This window comes from Pleurodeles waltl, chromosome 5 (genome assembly GCF_031143425.1).
Source record: "Pleurodeles waltl isolate 20211129_DDA chromosome 5, aPleWal1.hap1.20221129, whole genome shotgun sequence".
Taxonomy (NCBI): domain Eukaryota; kingdom Metazoa; phylum Chordata; class Amphibia; order Caudata; family Salamandridae; genus Pleurodeles; species Pleurodeles waltl.
The window spans coordinates 143,893,008-143,911,815 of NC_090444.1; the positions used below are offsets into that span (position 1 = coordinate 143,893,008).

General features: G+C 45.1%; 1 protein-coding gene across 4 annotated transcripts in view; it reads right to left on the reverse strand.

Moving 5' to 3' along the window:
* LCLAT1 (lysocardiolipin acyltransferase 1) overlaps positions 1 to 18,808 on the reverse strand; it is a 591,785-nt gene that overhangs the window by 331,051 nt on the left and 241,926 nt on the right. For all 4 annotated transcript variants that reach the window (XM_069233815.1, XM_069233812.1, XM_069233813.1 and 1 more), the window contains 2 exons: positions 13,251 to 13,422; positions 7,853 to 8,051 (listed from right to left, as the gene is read on the reverse strand). In XM_069233815.1, the coding sequence (XP_069089916.1) occupies positions 7,853 to 8,051; positions 13,251 to 13,418 (367 nt within the window). In that variant the 5' untranslated portion in view covers positions 13,419 to 13,422. The remainder of the gene's footprint in view (positions 1 to 7,852; positions 8,052 to 13,250; positions 13,423 to 18,808) is intronic.

Sequence of the window (18,808 nt, forward strand, 5' to 3'; positions counted from 1 at the left end):
AACATAGGTCAACAGTCGACGATCGTAACTAGGCATCTCCATGTATAGGTAAGGTACCATCTCACTTACAGACTTCACAATATATTGACGCATAGAACGCTTGGTTAAGGCAGAAGCCCCATGATCTGCCTCCAACCCGAGTAAGAAGACCTGCTTCAACCAAAGGTCTTCTCTTACAATGCGACCATCACCAAAGAGGAGCCTGGGGCCGTATTGCCAATGTGGTGCATTTTCCTTGTTTGCACCGGGAGCACCTTTTCAAAGGTATATCCTTGGCAAACTCCTCTCTTCAGGTTCAAATGCTGAGTACATTTCCCATTGGGGCCATACCTTACAGATGCCATGAAGCCATTGTGCAAGTCTCGCAAGAAGAGCGGGTTTGAACGCCAAGGCCTCCAGCTCAGCCCAGAGTTTAGCTCTGTTTACCCTGCCAAATGCCGATCTGAGGTTCATGAAGGTCAAGTGCATAGAGCCCCCTCTGTTCTATTATATTTAGATATTAACAGGTACAAATTAAGATTTTAACCTCTGAGTTCACTAAGGTGATCGGTCTAAAACAAGCAGGGTCCGACCCGTTCCCCTTTTTGAACAACAGCACTATCACGGTGTGACACCATACAGGGTAATGAGCCGCAAATGGCTGCATTTATGTGTTGAGTCAGAATAGGTACCAAGCGATCAACTAGAGACTTAAACAGATGACCGGGAACCCCATTGGGTCCAAGTGCCTTACCTGTGGGTAAAGGCAAAATAGCTTTCCTAACTTCTCCCGACCGTACCGCTATCCTTGCATCCACCTGGATGCTCAAAGAAGGATGTTCGGCACCATCGAAGTCATATAGGGCTGAGAAATGATCAATCCAGGCCTGAGCAGGGACTGTTAGGACCTGGTCTGAAACCGGTTCAGAACTAAACAGTGGATGATTAACACTCCAAAAGGCAACGCTGTCCCGCGATATGCTAAGCATCTGTAGATTCTCCCACATTTCCTTTTTTAGGTTACTCTTTCTGTCCCTCAATCCCGAACGGTATGAAGCTCTGACATTTTTCACCTCATTTCTGTCACTGGGATTTTTTTTTTTTTTTTTTAAACAGCCAGCAGCTCTTTGGGAGCCCTTTAAAACAACTCCTGTCAAGCCATCTGTGGGGAGGTTATGGGGGAGCCACCCTCGCCTTAGTGAGGGCAGACTTGATATGTGCACACAGGAAATCAAACACTGTCAACATTGAAAAATCTGAGGCATAATCATCCAATCAGATCTGAAATTTCAGATTGGAAAGTGGAAAAACAATTTTGAGTTGAAAATCTGAGAAGTCTTGTCCCATTTTACTCTTCAGCCCTGATCTTTAAGAATGACAGGTTCTTTAAACAAATACCCTATATCCACTGGCTTCATACCCCACGGAAACCTGGCCAAGAGGTGATTTAAATCACTATGAATATCCCATTCCACATTAAAGTTTCAGTGAAGAAAACAGACAAGCTGAAACAAAAATATAGTCAATAACAGATCTAACGCCAGCACCTTTGAAGGTATGTATTCTCTCTTCAGAATTAGCCTCTCTCTTATTAAGCAGGTTGACTAAATTATGATCTAAAATCAAATTATTTAACAAACCCCCCTGTTCGGTGTGCTTTACGTGTACGTGATCACTGATAATGCCCCATTGCTGATCACATCATACAGGCAACAATCCAGACACGGATGCAAGTTAAAAAATCACCCATCAGAATCACCGCTGTATATTTAGAAGTTCAAGAGAAAAAATAATTAAAAAACTTACTGAGGTGTCAAAGCACATCATGTGTCTCCCTGCCAAAAACTGAGTAGTAAACATTAACAGACTCCAGAACGTATATGCAGAGGACATGAGAATACCAAGAACAAAGGGAGAGTTTGATGTGACCATCTCCAATTTTTACAATATAAATTCAACTTTATTAATATTGCCAAACCCCCTTTTGCTCTCCCATGGGTGGAGGAAATAGCTTTGGGGTAAATGTGGCATACCCGTCTAGATGTGCGACACCCTCCCTATCCCCAGTCTCCTGAACTTTTGTGGGAATTCCTATCCAACCCACTCTCTGACCCACTACAATCTCTTCAAAAAGAGACTGGATAAGATTACATTTGACCCTGCCAGAAAAGCCAGTGTAGAACAACTTTATTTTTAAGTTGCTGGTAATTTTCATATTCCTCGTGGGGGGTGGGAGGTGCTGGGCAGTACTATAACATAGGAAGTAGATGCAGGAGGAAGTTGAATGACCACATCACAGGGTGTATCTATCTGGGGGTACTTGCCTAAGATATGTGGTGCCCTCCCTGGTCTACCTTCTTCTATGTGTGGACTGGGCTTGTAAGAGGAAGCCCTACCTTCCAGGGCCCCAAAACAGGTAATGAATAAACACAGAGTAGTGCTGGGAATATACTTGCGGAGTTGACTTCTAAGTTACCAGAGCTACTCACACCACTTTCAGACCATGGTGGTAGAGACAGGGAAAGCCTACTGGGGTCGTCCCCCGGAAGTGAGTTTGTAATGATAGGGGGAAAGGTTATTGAGGGAGACATTTTGCTTAGGATATTTGTCAATTGCGCAAAAATGGGCCCCACCATTTCTCCCATTTTAGCCACTACCTCTTCCAATTTAGTGATATGTTTAGTAAGAGTTTCAAGAGTCTACGATTTCAGTTTCCAGTTTTGAGAAAAGATCCTCATTATTATATCGCCCCAAAGAAGCTAGCTTAGAATGGGCTAGACCCCCACTTTTATTCCCCCTACTTGGCTAATTTCCTAATTTGGGTTTACAGGGTGGCACCCCCTTTTTACATTTGGGCCTGGCATCCCCCCCCCCCCCCCCCCATCCAGTGAAGACAGTGTTGAGGACTCTATGCAACCCTGGCCTTGATTATGTATAACATTGCCCAACATGTCCTGCATAATGGAGCAATGCGGGGGGGACCACGTGTATCGTTACTGTTCTAAACAAATCTGTCTCTTGCCAATTTCTTAGTTTGCCCCCTAGACAGGTCTGACTCAAGGCATGTTAAAACACCTGATCTTCAACACTGGAAATCTCTTCTGTGAGTATCCCCACAGCATTGTTTAAAAAAGATAGAATTGTTTTACTCGTTCTTGGCTGTTTATTGACCACATTTAACAGGTTCACTTTCCTTTTCTCCATAACGCTAGTGATAATAAAACACAAAGATCACAACAGCTGGGAGAGACAGTTCTTAGGATCAATCAGATCAGTCAAAATTCAGGATACACTCACATGAGTCACTTGACGAAGATGCTCGGAAAAGCAAGATCTCAGCGGGGTGGCCCAGCCTTTTCCAGGCTCTGATGTAGAATGCTAGGCCCGCCTTTGGCCCGGGCTTTGCTTGGGCACAGGCCACGCAGCGGGAAGAACAGCTGCGCTATATAGCACTTGGGCTCCCTTCTCCTGGCCCCACCTCACCGCCATCACTCCTGTGATACAAAGTCCCTTCTGATGACGTCCCGCGCAATGGTAAGAACAGATGCACTATGTAACACTTGGGCCCTCCTCCTCCTGAACCCTCCTCACAGTGGTCACTCCTGGGGCACAAACTCCATCTAATGGCGCTTCCCTACTGTCTAATCCAAACGGGCACATAAATAGCAGACTTGTTATAGTCTTTTACAGCCTCTGAGGGCTGGCTTAATAAAAAGTTAAACAAAATGTTAGCCTCCATGTCACTGAAAAATCAAGATTCTCCATGCAGTAAACCTTGGAGAGTCGACAGATTAAGAAATCTGTTCCTGGACGTTACCCATCTTCAGTTTTTCAGAAAACTGCGACGAGTAGAAGGCACAAAACTCTCAGCTGCGCCACACATTCAAGCTTATTTCCTTTGCTATGCCAGGGCATAAGAAGCAAAATGAGGGAGCAGGGTTATTCCAGCACCCCCCTTAAAGTTTTTAAATGTATACATTAGTAAGTGTAGGTACACCACAATCCTCTAGTTTCTCTGGTTCCACAGAACTAGGCCTCCCTCTAGACCCAACAACGGCTGTTTCTGAACCATTACTAGCCCCTACAGGACCTCCACTCTTCTGCCTTTATTTGCATCCTTGTTTGCGAATACCAGGTAAGTCCGACCTACATCTCATCTGCTAATAGTCTGTAATTCACTGTTTCTTATTTTCTCAACAAGTATGTCCTGACACTGATTTTTAAATACGCTCATTTCATTAGCTCACCATAATCATTATTTTTAAATTTCTCAGGAAATAATACTTTTACCCTTCAAATTCCAGAAAGTTTGTGAGGATGTTTCTAATTTTTCTAAAAGTCACCTACAGGTCGGACACCCTTATGCTGGTAAAGGTTGTGTTTTGAGTTTGACATCTTGCGCCAAAGAAAAATGCAACAGAACTTGTTATTGGAGTCCTGAAAGTGTGGACCCCATTGGGCTAGAGGCACACCGCACTCAACACAGTTTCGTTAAATGTGAAAGGTCCTTCCCCCTACATTCCATGGCTTGCTTTTTCAGATCAGTATTTCATGAAAAAGACGACTTATGCTAAGGCTGTTTCTTCTCTAGTGCTTTTATACATGGCCTCCATCTCCATCACTATCCATGGCGCGAGCTGCTTGCAGTGGTCACAGGTATCATGGTCTTGAGATATTCATCGAAAAGAAAGGCCATTCCTGCACAGTAATGAGTGCCCACATGCCACACAGATCTCATTTCTTTTTGCTCCTACTTTAAATTGTTACTTTTTAGTATAGTGGTGTTTAGTGTGCTAGTGGAAACTATGGAAAAGGTATTCCCAAAAATTGGTTTTGGTCACAAAGGAGCTGAATACATGACATATCCCTGCTAAAGAAATGCTTCCACTTCTTGGTAAGTACGAGGATCTCATACTGGGTGCAATGTGGGCATATTGATGGGCTTTATGCAAGTGGGTGCTTTGTGCTCTCGGAACAGCACCCACCCTTTGGCTTTATATGCAATGTCTCAGCTGCTCCTGTCCGTAATCCTTAGGTTTTGGGGATGAGGGTCAGAGGTGATGGTCGCAGCAACGTGCAGGGATGGTGGTCCTTGCAAGAGATCTATTCTCTGCTCTTTTCTATCCTCCTTGCATGGGTCCCATTCTGCTCCCTCTCCCAAGTGGCAAACGGACCTTGTCGCCCTCCTGGTCTCCCAATCGGCATTAACACCAGTCCTGCTGTGGCCTCTTTCCTCATGCACCGCCAGAGACCTTCACATTCACCATGACAAACAACCGAGCATCACACACCATCACAACACGCACCCTTTAACATACCTTTTTGGAGAACACAGCATCTCACATGAAACACATACCTTCAGTCCCCGCACCACTCACACTTCATGCATACACCATATGTCATACACACACACCCACTGTCGTGGGCCCATTTTAGTCTTGTTCGGGCACATATATTTTAGCCTAGCTGAGGCCTGCAGCCTGTGCCCTTTTGCCTAGATAATATGCTCTGTTTTTATTTATTCATTTTGGAATATCCTGCCTTCAGTGGTAGTGTTTTATTTTCCTAAGCAGTTGTCATTTAGCAAAGGCGCTGTTACGTATGACATTTTTTCATTGTGTTCCTTGCCCCAGGGTTGACAAGAACAGAATGAAAAGAGTGCAAGATAATGTTTGGTATTGCCACCACAAGACTGTGTAAACAATCTAAACTTAGGCCCATGTTCACATCAGGCCTACTATGCAGAACAAAACGTATTAACCTAAACACCATGTGGGAAAAGGGTCATCAGAGAGGTCCTTCCGGAAGTCAACCTCAGTCTTGTCTCTACAGCCAAATCAGGAGATGAGGGCAGATCCTTGAGCCAAGGTGACAGGGTTGGGTGTGTATCTCAGACTCAGAACAGACAGACTGGGCTAACAGGGTCATGCTCTTGCTACAGGCTACGGATCAGGCATTAGGTAGGAATCATTTATCTGTGTTTATTGCAATATGCTGGGGCTGTTTGTATAGAACATCACTGATTTTCACAATCCTAAATTTATTATGTCTCATTATTCTCATTAATGTAGCTCATGCATTTTATCGCAGATTGCTGTCTTCAATAAATCTAATGAAAACTATCCTGCAGCTTATGAAGGTACGAGACTCATTACTGATCAGACAATGACTGGTTCACACGACTCCCCTGTGAAGTCACTAGTGTCATGCGCGAGACTGTCCCAAATCACCTTCACCCTAGGTGTCTGGATGACGTACTGCTAGAAAGCCAGTAGGGTTGGACCGACAGTTGCCAAGCTGGTGTGGGAGACTCAGTCACCCACAAGCGGTGGTGCTGTCGCCCCAAATTCAGCAGTCTTGTGGAATCACGAGCGTCACACAAAAATACCAAGGGAAGATTGCACTGCCTCTGTGTGTCTTGTTACAGCGCTGTGCACTTTTAGGGAAGCACTGTTTGGGTGTGTGTTCGCCATTACTGTTCTGTGTATTACAGTGAAGCGTATAATGTAATGTAAGGTGGATTTGTAGATCGCTGCTCGTCACCCGTGAGGGTATACAGGCGCTTGCACCGTTGTACCTGTGTTGGATCATTGTGAAGCTCAGTAAAAAATTGGCAATATAAGCTGCCAAAACGCTTGCCTGCTGCTTGCATTGCTGCTGCGCACGTACTACAGCAGAGAGAAGGTGGGGTGGGGGGGAGAGAGGAGAGGAGGGGAGAGAGAGTGAGAGGCAATGGGTGGTGGGGGGGAGTGCATTGCTGCTTCCTGTGCCTCTGTTTTGTGTATGTGGGGGAGACTTGCAGAGCTCTACAGATGTGCAGGTAGTATGTACTGCTGCACGTACCAGATGTTGTTACGGATTCTTGCATTGCCGCTGTGCATGCGCTGTAAATAAAGTCAAATTCTCACAATAAGGAATATGAAGCAATATCAATAGATGAAAACATTAAATCAGTTTTAAGTCTCTGCCAAACGAAATGCTCCAGGTGTGAAATAGATGGATAAAAACATAGGGGGCAGGTGAATTCACCTGCACGTGCCGTCCAAATGTTACTCGAGGTCGTATCTTAGGGAGGCTAGGATGCAGAGAAACACACCAAATACACGCATTAAAACAAACAGTAAAAACTTCCTGAAGAGACCACTGGTAACAACACAGTCAGGGCCTTGCTCGAGTGAGTAGTCGGGTATCCTCCTAAGAACAGCCCCTGACTCACGTAGTGCGGCACAGCAGCACACATCTGGAAACCTGGCATCCAGGGTCACTCTCCTTACTGCGGTTAGCTCTGCCCGCCCTATGCCCCTGAATGAGGGTGATGGTACCCGGGCGCCACCCAGGGTGGGAGAAGCAACAGGCAAGAAAAAGATAACACAAAACTACCCCAAACACGGGCTTCGCACATTTACAGGCTTTTCAATTGGCAGCGGAGGCGCCAGCGGGCCTTGTGTTTCTTGAAATATGTCCTCCACACTAGAGATCCCTGGCACGGAGCCACTCCTGGCCTTCGTCAGCGCGAAAATGACATCCAAGGGGAAGCTATAAAGATCTTACTTCACATCCTGTGTAATGTACTTGAGGCACCTGGGCTCCATTTACGTGGGGCCTGCTTACACTACACAGCGCCTTCCCAGCAGCCTGGGAAAACGCCGCAGCCTAAATGGACCTTTTTGTTATGATGTGCGGAGAAATGCACACAGAGGGCTGACAACTGCTTCCGCCCTGGGGGGAAGAAACAAAGCTTAGACAAGAAAGGGAATTCAGCTATCAGTCATTTCCCTATAGTTAGTGAAACTTGTTTAAAAATAAATTCAACTTTTCCCATGAACTTAAAAAAGGCATATGTATTTAAAAAAAATAAAAAAAAAACACCTACCAAACCCAGGAACGGCTTTGAGACTGGCCTTGAGGCAGATCTTCTCCAGCCTGAGGTAGCTGTAGCGCAGCAGGCAATTCCAGAGGAACATCCAGTCCAGCCTGGTCCGGTGGTTCATGATGATGACGCTTCTCTCACCGGGGATGAAGCCGTCGCCAGTTATCACCACCTTGGCACCAAACACCATCTCCAGGAGGGCCTGGCGAAGACATCATTCCCAAGTTAACATTCTAGGAGCAGCTGCAACGTCAGGGTCACATTTCTTAAGGCAGAGGTGTCCATTGTAGGCCCAGAAGGACCAGATCCACCCCAAATGATACATTTACACACAGACCCACTAAACAGAAACGGATCAGTCAGAAGTTATTCTGAAAATATGACTGGAATAGTGATGAACATTGCCATTAAGGATCTAAGGGCCATATGTACAAACACATTTTCCCATAGACACAGAATGGGTAAAACCCTTTGGTACATCTGGCCCAAAGTGAGAACACATGGTGACCAGCAACTATTCTCATGAAAACATTTTCAAGAACATAGACTAGTGCTTTTAAAAAAAAAAACTTTATTCCGTTTTGGTGGATGAATATTGGCACATACTTGAGAGAAGTATATGGACATATAAGATACCATAAAATGTCGAGGTGGTACTTACAGAGCGACTTGTATATTCCAAGATGTGCAACATATTTTACATACCACAGTATTAGGGTCGCTTGTGAACGTCTTATTAGTGGGTGTATGGATCTCCCATGTGGCGGATGGTTACAGAACATGAACTCATTTATAACAGCAAATAGAGCGAAAAGGAAACAAAGAACCCCCGATTGAGGCCAAAAACCCCTCCCACAACCCTTAGCTGTCACCTCAGCACTCTGGCTCTCAGATCTGGGTTATGCCTAAGTGGGAAGTTTGTGTGTGAGTACATCGTGAGTTCAAATCCGTGGTGACAACACTGCATCGGACTTCGTGTTGGCGCGTGTTAGCATACCGAGAACAACGTGTAGCTCAGTGAACGTCAGTGGGTGTCATGAGGTAGCAAAAAAGTGGATTGTCCCATTACGATAGAGAGGGCGGACCCCGAGTGGTATCCACCCATACAGGGCTAGATGGTTTCTATAGAGGTATGGGAAGGAGGTCACTCCATTTGGGATTTGACAAATTCCCACAAACTGTGGCAATACTGTGCAAACAGGTAGGCAGCACTGGTTATTCGAAGGGAACGGCTTCTAGAAGTGAGTGTTGTGCACCACTGAAACCGATGTGCTAGACTCCCAGTCAAGTCGAAGACTGGGCAGAGACCTTACTGAGGATGCGGACACTACCGTGGTTTTAGATCTTTGGTTTGTTCTGAAGAAACTCGAGTTCCCTGTCGAAGAAACATTTTCTGTGCTCCCTTCTTTCTGATAGAGTGTAAGCATTTACCTCAGAGCCAAAATCTGTTCTGCCAGTGAATTCCTAAAGAGCAGAATGGGTCCAGGGAGCAGGTTTGAGGGGTTAAGGGCTTAAGTAAGTCAATCAGCCTGTGTTTTAAACCATGCGTAAGGGATAGCAAACAGGCAGTACTATAGCACCTTATACAGCACCTCAGAAAGTCAGGCTTAAGTAAATAGAAAGGACAAGTCGAAGGAGGTATACAAGTCACTAGGAGTTTTCAAACTTAGGAAAAAACTGACATCTGTATGGAGCGGTGGGCACTGTTCCCTATCTCTTACTCATCAGTATCATGGGGGTAGGCAAATTCCATTGACTCGTCTGTCCTGGTACATTAAAAAATAGAGAAAAACGTCCTGATTTAGGAAACTTTTTGGCTCAGCTTGCTTTGCTGGAAGAAAGCAGGGTCAACTCCCTTGATGCTCTGTAGACATATCTTCTGCCTTACAGCATGCAGGAGTGCCCCACACTGCAGCCTAGGATGTCTCGGGAAGAGATAGAACTCTTAACAGTGTTGAAGTTGGAGTGGTGGGCATGCTGCAGTAGTGCGTGGTGAGGAAGGTAGATAGATAGATATTTTTCAGAGGGGTGTTCAGTCTTAATCACTAGAGAAACCAAAGGTCGCAGGGATGTTATAGTTAGGAAACAGAATTTTTAAAAAAACGTAGAAAATCAATTAAAAAACAGAGGTTACAGGGATGTTATAGTTCGGTTAATATTTTAAATGTACCAAACCACAGATATTCACCTGCTATAGATAGAGTTATCTCAAGTAACTATAACTTGCGCCCACAACATGCACAGGTTTTTTTGTCAAAAAGTTTACTGCAAATATTACATTGATATTATCAATGATGTTATCAAAAATGTCCTGACTGCCGTAATTTGTGGGGTAATTAGCAGTGCATGACAAGGACGCAAGTTATTGTTAGCTTAGGGAAAAAGTGATAGTTACCCGAGATAACTAATTCCATGTGCCCCCCTCCCCAGGCCGATCTCGGCCCCAGGGACCCCCATCCTCCAGGGCCCAGCCTAATAATTTATTTATTTTGGGGGAGGGAGCCAGAGAAGAGGCAGAAGGGGACCCGGACCCCATCCCTGAGCCCTGTGGCCGAAGCAAAGCTGGGGAGCGCTGTTGCACTCTCTGTGAAGATGCCAATGAGGTAGGAACGTGAAGGTGTGGTCGGGAGGGCCGCCGCACAATCCGCGTCTCGCCGTAGGAGTGGGCAGACAAAAGGCGGGAGACCGCTGGTTTGCCTCCCCTGCACGGCCTGCTTCCAGTCCGCCTCCTCTGCGTCTGCCTGCCGGAGAGGGCAGACCTGCCAGCAGCGCCGGATCCTGCAGCCGCACTAGGGTGTGTGGGCTGGGCAGGGAGCTGGCAGAAGCGGCTGGACTCCCTGCACTGCTCCCTAGCGAAACCTACTGCATGTGGGGTGTCTGGGTGGGACCCGACACAAAATCGATCACGGCACGAGGCCGCCACTGCAGGAAAAAGCAGAGCGGCTCGCCCCAGCACAGCGGGAGAGCCACTCATTGTTATGCACTCTCCAAGAGGAGCACCCCACAATGCTCTTCGGGGCCTGCCCACTTATTTGGAAAGGAGCCACTCATGGTGGCATTGTGGTGGCCCCAGGAGAGCGGGGTCACCACCCAAAATTATCCCAAAGTGTGGGGGGAGCCGCAGGAGTGCTGCCTCCCCCCCAATAAAAGTCCAAATGTCCCCACCCTCAGTTCCAGGGGATTTGAAAAGGATTACCCCTCAAGGGTCTCAATCTGTTTTCAAATTCAGTCACAGCTGGAACTTTTAGTCAAGGTGCGGAAACTGTGCCTTCTAGGGATGAAGACCATGGCTGCAGTCCTTGTGGCCTGGATGTGAATAACAATGGATTGTTATAATGTGGAACACCCTTCTAGGGGTGAAAGGCTGTTAATAAATATGTTTTTCCCGAAATTGAGTCCTTTAGGGACTATGGCTAAAGTGCAGCAGGTTATGCTGAATGCGAATAAAAATATATGGCTGCAGCATTGTGGCCAATGATGTGACATGTGAATGGTCATATGAAAAGGCACCCTTCTAGGGGTGAGAGATGGTACTATGCAACTGACAAAAACCAAGCAATATCCTTTAGGGACTTTGTCAACTGTGAATCATTTTTATTTTTAATGCTTCAATGTGGAATATGATGAAACTTAGCCAACACCCTTTAGGGGTGTGGTTAGACTGCATAGATCATGCTCAGAGTAAACATAACAGCAAAAACCATTGCAATATTCCTATATATGTTTCTTGTCAATGATTTATGAGTAATGAGACAGACAGTCACTAGTAATCAAAGCAGATGTACTTTACTGCCAGTATTAGGTGCTCGCACTCCAAGTTACAGTCAAATATTGCATTGGAATACAAGTGAATGTTTTACCATGTGGCTTGTTGGTCTACATCTCCCTTTCAGAGAGACAAGAAAGATTATGCAATGTTACCCAAAAGTAATTCCATCAGCTTGTGTATATTTGCAAATTGTTGCATAGTAATGAGTAGAGTGTGTATAATAAATGTACTTTTCCTTTATCAAAAGAAAAAGCACAGACTGGACAATTTATTGAGTGTTATTCTTGTGTGTTTGTGAATGGTGACTACTAGCCCACACCACCTCCCCTAAGTAAGCCTTGGACTGCTCTGCAATGCTACCCTATGAGAGTCCAGTGCTACAATGGGGTGTTTGGTTCCCTGGGTGGTCAAGTGCAGACCCATTACTTGTGCAGGCCACAAAAATAATGACCCACCCTCCAACAAATTTGAAACTGGAGACTAAAAATTAAGTTGGTGTCCTCAGACTGCTTACTGAGAGCCGTGTAAAGCCATCAAACAGCCTAAATTATTAATCACTCTTTCCCAAACTGTGCATTACAACTCACTGGTGGGGCGTGGGCAGATTGTCGGTGGGTCATGAAAGTCCACACAATACATAAAGGTGCCCATAAATTCTGCATTTATCTTATCACATTTGCTGCACTTTAAAGACCGAAGTCAAATGTCAGGAATTCTGTTCTGAAAAACTGCTGCTTATGTTTTTGTTAACATGGTGACTAATGTTTACAAACTCCTCTCTCTTTTTAAATTGAGAAAGTAAAGTGAATGATGTGACAACCTTGCTGAGGTACATAAGTATGTAAGGAAGAGGCGTAGGGTGTAATTTTTTCATAACATACAACAAATTGTAGATACCAGCATTTTGGAAAGCAAACGAAGCACATTTTTTTGTAATTCTGAAGTGTGATGGAAATAATGATCTTGATAGGATCATAACAAATCAAGGTACTTTACTTGGTTATGCACATTTAATATTCACTAAAACACATTCCCACACCTTATCATTTGAGTGCAATATAGTTCTATCAGTAAAACGATTTGTCTGTGCAAATTTAGTGTCTGTCATTTCAATGGAAAATGTGAGGTCTGTACCATACTTTAGTTGGATTAAAACAATTGTCTGTCTCATGTCCATTAAAGCTAGGTGGGTGAGGATACTTTGTCATTCTAAAAACTGTGCTTCTAAAAAGTTTGGGAAGCACTGGCATAGGCATGAGTGGCCCCAGTCGAATTTCGGAAATCCCCAGCCTTCGTGTTAAAATGATTTTTTTTTTTTTTTTTTTAATTTAACAAAATAAATACTTAATTTTGTATTTTTGTGTATTTGTTTGATAAATGCGTATGGTGTATCGTTTTGAGGTTCAAATCATCGAAATTGCTTAAGCTGGGATCCCACCATTTTAGTAACGACTATGTGTGGGCCCCCCGATCCGACAATGGTTCAGGCGGGTTGGGGGGGTGGGGGGCTTCAGATTTAAGTAGTGATTAAACGGCAGCGCACACATCAAAATGCAGCAGTACCGAATCTGCCGGACTGCATGGCAGAGGAGTTGAGGGTACTGTCGCTCCAGGACTGACTGCCTGCCTTACCACTGGGAGCGTCAGCCACGTCGCGACGATTCGGTCGGTGATCCAGCGATACCAGCTGGGGGACACAAACATCAGCGGGAGGAAAGGGCCAAGCATGAAGATGCTGCCGAAGAAACTTCCCACAAAAAGCGCGAATACAAAATAAATGCCTTTCCATGACGACACCATGGCTCTGGAACAGAAAGAGAAACGAGGGGTTAGTCAAAGCACGCGCGCAAAAATTGTTGCTGGGCAGAGTGGTCAACAACAGCCTCTATTTTATGTATCTGTTTACTTGAGAGAAAAAAACAAGGCCCAATGGGAACGCAAATCAAAGTTTATTACTTCGGCAAGTTTAATACAAAGGCCACAGGCAAAAAGCAGAGGCCTCTCAACATGACATCAAGCAGCCCCTATACTGCACAAGGCTGCATCTGTAAGTGCATTCAGGGCACCAGAGGGCGCTGTTGCGTTAACCCAGAGGCAGTCTTTGCGCTTAGGGATCATTATTGGGCTCCCAACCGATGTTAGGCTCGGGGAGGAGATACATAAACAAAACATTACTAAGGGGAACATAAACCTTAATAAATTGCACAATATATGTCAAAGGAAAAGACACTAATGGGCTTAAAATAACTTTTCTAACAAAACATTACTGTTCCCAGTGAAAGCAAAATTTGCATTAAGAGTAGAAGTTAAGCACACAGGATTTAATACTCGAAGGTCATGCTAAAATAAAAAACCTTTTTTATATTTCCTTTAATTTCACGTGCTCAGCTAACGAGGCACAATGCTATTTACAAATCATATGAATGTCTTTGCAAATCTCTGCCTAAAAGCACGTCAGAAAAAAGGGAGTTTACCTTTACCCGATACGTTCATTGGTGCCGGTGCAATAGTTTCAAATCAGTCGATTAATTAAAAGCGTAAAGTGAGTGCCCATGGGCTGCTTCTTTTATTACCACATGCGCTCAGACCTCCCAAGGCCCTGAGCTGTGGCGCAAGTGAAGACATGTCGCCCCGGCAGAACTAATCCCATATTCCATTGATGTAGAACAAGAGAGAACGTATCCTTGCTACAGTGCGCAGGATGCGCACAAACTGAGTTTCTGCTTTGTCTTTTCCCTGAAAGATAACTGCCTTAGAGGTGCAAAGAGGTAAGTTCCCGACCTCCAGCAGCTGAACATTCCTCTCTATTTTAGGCCTGGGTAACAGCTGTCAATATGACCTGTTGTTCCAAATACACATAACACCGGTTACATCATCCACTTCAACCACTATCTGTTTTGGACCAGCCTTTGGCTTGAGAATTTGTCAATCACGTCTTAGCTCAGCTCAGTGCGGAAATTCACTCTCACGCAGGGGTCGAAATGGGTAGTCTAATGGGAAGATATTTCCAAACTTTAGTACTTTGATCGAACCAGCCCTATACCTTTTGTTTAAAAACGCAACTGTTCCTGGGGTTAGGTTGCTGCAGGCTGAAAGGGGAAATTAAGGGAATGATCTAGGAGGTTAGGCAAGGGAGAGGCAGCTAAAGCATAAACAAGCCTGCTCCACAGGGTTCCTGCTATGTGAAAGAAATGTAAAGGTCTGCTTAGGAGCCTGTATAGGCTTCAATTGATGGAATCTGGAATGTATCTTTTTTTATGGAAACCTATAAAAAAAGGTTTACACTAGGTACAATCTGCGTGTTACTAAAAACATAACGTTTGAAATCAATGTAAACATTTAAACAAAATCTTTTGTAACGTTACGACAGCCTATTTACCCCGTTTGCAACCTGTTTTGTATTGTGTGGAGTATATTTTTTAAACTAATGACCTATTTGCTTTCTGTCACAGGCTTGGACCTCTTATCACTATAAATACACATCACTACTTCCCCAAGGGCACCGACCAGGATTCAATTTAGTGACCATCTGGTTACTCCCACAAACATCTGAAGTAATCACTTTAACCAATCAAACAGTCCTACTGGAAAATGCACTTCTCAAAGATAAATTAAAGTTTCATTTTATTTCATTTAAAAGTCATAGAGAAAATTGTCAACAAACAACTGACCCATTTCCTCGAGGAGAACAACACTCTGGACCCGTCCCAATCTGGATTCCACAGCACCAAACCCGCCCTCATCGCTACCAGCGACGATATCAGGACCATACTTGACAACAGTGAAACCGCAGCCCTCATCCTCCTGGACCTCTTAGCCACGTTCAACACCATCTGCCACCACATTCTACGCACATCCCTCAACGAAGCAGGGATCCGCGACAGAGCCCTAGACTGGATCACCTCCTTCCTCACCAACAGAACTTAGAGTCCGCCTCCCTCCAGCCTGCTCTGAAGCCACCAAAATCATCTGCGGCGTACCCCAGGGATCATCGCTCAGCTCGACCCTCTTTAACGTCTACATGGCTCCGCTCACAAACATCGCCTGATCTCACGACCTCAACATCTTCTCATGCCGATGACACCCCGCTGATCTTCTCCCTCACCAAGGACCCCGCCTTTGCCAAAACCAACCTCCACAAAAGGAATGAAGGCCATCGCCGAATGGATGAAGAGCAGCTTCCTGAAACTGAATTCCGACAAAACTGAGGTCCTCATCCTCAGCTCCACCCCCTCCACATGGGGCGACTTCTGGTGGCCTGCTACACTGGGTACCGCACAGACACCCACCGACCACACATGCAACCTGGGATTCATCCTGGACTCATCACTATCAATGGCCGAGCAAGTCAACGCCATCTCTTCCTCCTGCTTCAACACCCTCTGCATGCTTCAGAAGATCTACAAATGGATCCCCACTGAAACCAGGAGGATGGTCACCCAAGCCCTCATAAGCAGCAAACTGGACTACGGCAATGCCCTCTATGCTGGAACCACAGACAAGCTCCAGAAAAGACTGCAACGCATACAGAACATGCCTCCGCACACCTCATCCTGGACATCCCCAGCCACTGCCACATCACAACCCACATGAGAGACCTACACTGGCTCCCAGTCAACAAGAGAATCACGTTCAAACTCCTCACCCACGGTCACAAGGCACTGCACAACACCGGACCACAATACCTCAACAGACGACTCTCCTTCTACACCCTGACACGACAGCTTCGCTCCGCCGAGCATGCCCTCACCACCATCCCACACATCCACAGCATGATCGCCGCTTCTCCCACTTTGCCGCCATGACGTGAGAGGGAAGAGTCAGCAAAGTAGAAAGAAAGGGTATGCTAAATGATTTGCAGGATACATCTGTCAGGCATGATGGAGCATCACCCTGAGAGAAAGGGCTGGATCTTGCCTCCTACAGGGTGGTTGTGCACTACGAATGGCAAATTAAACAGCTTGGCGGCCTTTGCAGTGAGGAAGGGGACCGTGAGGACTGACACCCTTGATGGCCTGCACATTGCTCGTCAGATTCACATACCCTCCCTTGAAAGGACTATGGTGATTGCAGCAGTGGCCAGGGAGACTAGCTTGCCTATTTGCTTTCGAATTTCCTGAAATGTTGAGGAAACGGTTTTTCAGGGGGTCAAAGGAACTAGGGCCTCTATTTTCCTCTATTTTCTAAAACGTATTTCAGCACAGAATTAGCTTTTTTGCCAAAAGGCATGAGCCATTGAAAGGCATATCCATGAGAGGGGCTTGTAAGTCTTCAGAGAATCCTATGGAGTAAATTCACACATGATGTTGGAGCACAACACTGGTGCCAACTGCCCTTCAAAAGACATCAGCAGTATTGTGGCCAGTTTAAATCACACCTCAGGGGTGTGGAATTTATTAAAATATCTACTTGTCCAGGGGACAGGTTGCTTCTCAAATCTACTTGTCCTGTAAAAAGATCTACTTGTCCCTTTGGTGCCATTTAGTGTGGCGACAAATTATGGCAGCAATTAATAGCCTCTCTGATTATGCCAGGGCTACTACCATAGTAGGGCTTGAATACTTGAAGTTTCAATTCCTACTGTAGCAAATTCATTATTTTGCCACCTTTCTGCAGATCTGCATACTGGGGCTGGAGGAAGCAGTAAGCAATAGTTCCAGGGCTGGAATGCCTTTGAGTCTGCAAGCCTACTAACCTGCATGTTTTAAAGATTTTTACCAGCTTCTCTCGAATATTTTCCCATAATAAGAAAGGTTGGACATTTACTCCGGACAATAGCAGAATTAGAACTTCTTCCAGAGTTGGGAAGAAAGTGGCTGGAGGGAAAATGAACTTGCAAATGCTCAATAGATTTTCACATGAGCAAATCTACACATCGTATTTACCCATGCTAAAATACAGTTCACAAATATTTTACAGGGGTACGACATATACCCTGGGTGCACTTTTGTGACTTTCTTTAAAAATTTGGGTCCACATGTAGGTAGGTTCAGATTTGTGACCTGCAAATTGCGAGTCGCAAATCCGAATGTAGGATGGTGTCCTTGACACCATCTGTGATTCGCAAGGGCTTCGCAAATGCCCACCTCATGAATAATCATGAAAAAATAAAGCAGTTATTTTTTGTAATGCAGCCCGTTTTCCTTAAAGGAAAACAAGACGCATAACAAAAATGAAACGTTTTCGTTTCATTTTTTCAGAGCAGGCAGTGGTCCACAGGAAAAAATGTTTACAGTGACATTCACAATGGGGAAGGGGTCCCATGGGGATCCCTTCCCTTTTGCGAAAGTGTTAGCACCCATTTGAAATGGGTGCAAACTGCGATTGGTTTGCGCCCGCGTTCGCGGTCACAAAACAATCCTACATTGCACTGCGAGTCGCAATTAGGAAGGGAACACCCCTTACTAATTGCGAGTCGCAAACCCGTTTTGTGATTCGGTAACCAGGTTACTGAATCGCAAAACTGGGTTTGTGCATCGCCATGTGCTTTTCGCATGTCGCAAACAGCGAAAGTCGCTGTTTGCGACATGCAAAAAGCTACCTACATGTGGGTCTTGGTCCCTAATTAGGTCTGGTGTGAACAAAGACATTTTGTTTTTATTAAACTTCTATTTCTCTCTCTTTCGGCTGGCTTTACTGTGAGTGATCGCATTCTGCTCTTCCACAAGGAGCATATTGCCACACAAAGTAGTTTTGTTCAGTGTCAGGAACTACAGTGGCAATCAGTGACGTAACGAAACTGGAGGGTGCCCCTTTGCAAAGAACATGGAGGAGCCCCCTCTCCAGACTCACTCAGGGCAGGTGCTGTGCTGAAGGGGCCCCCTGGAGGGCGGCTGCGGGCCTTTGTTATGCCGCTGGTGGCAACGTGTGCTTTTAGAGTTCAAAAACATTTTGGGGGGGTTTTGCCAGTGTTTGTTACAATGTTGAGGGCCTGGTAGCTCCCACAACAATAAAGTGTTACAAAAGCCATGTCAAAACAAGACACGCATTGATGAAACTAAAAGACTTATAAAAATATGTCAGATCAGTTGGCTTTGTCAGTGTTTGTTTATTTTCATGCTTCCTATAATCGTGTTGAAAATGGTTACTCTGATTTTCCATTAGAAATATTTTTGGGAAATACTAGCATGCATCAACACATTTTACTAAATGACACTTCATTTGCATATAATCAGAGAGCATTCTGGGAG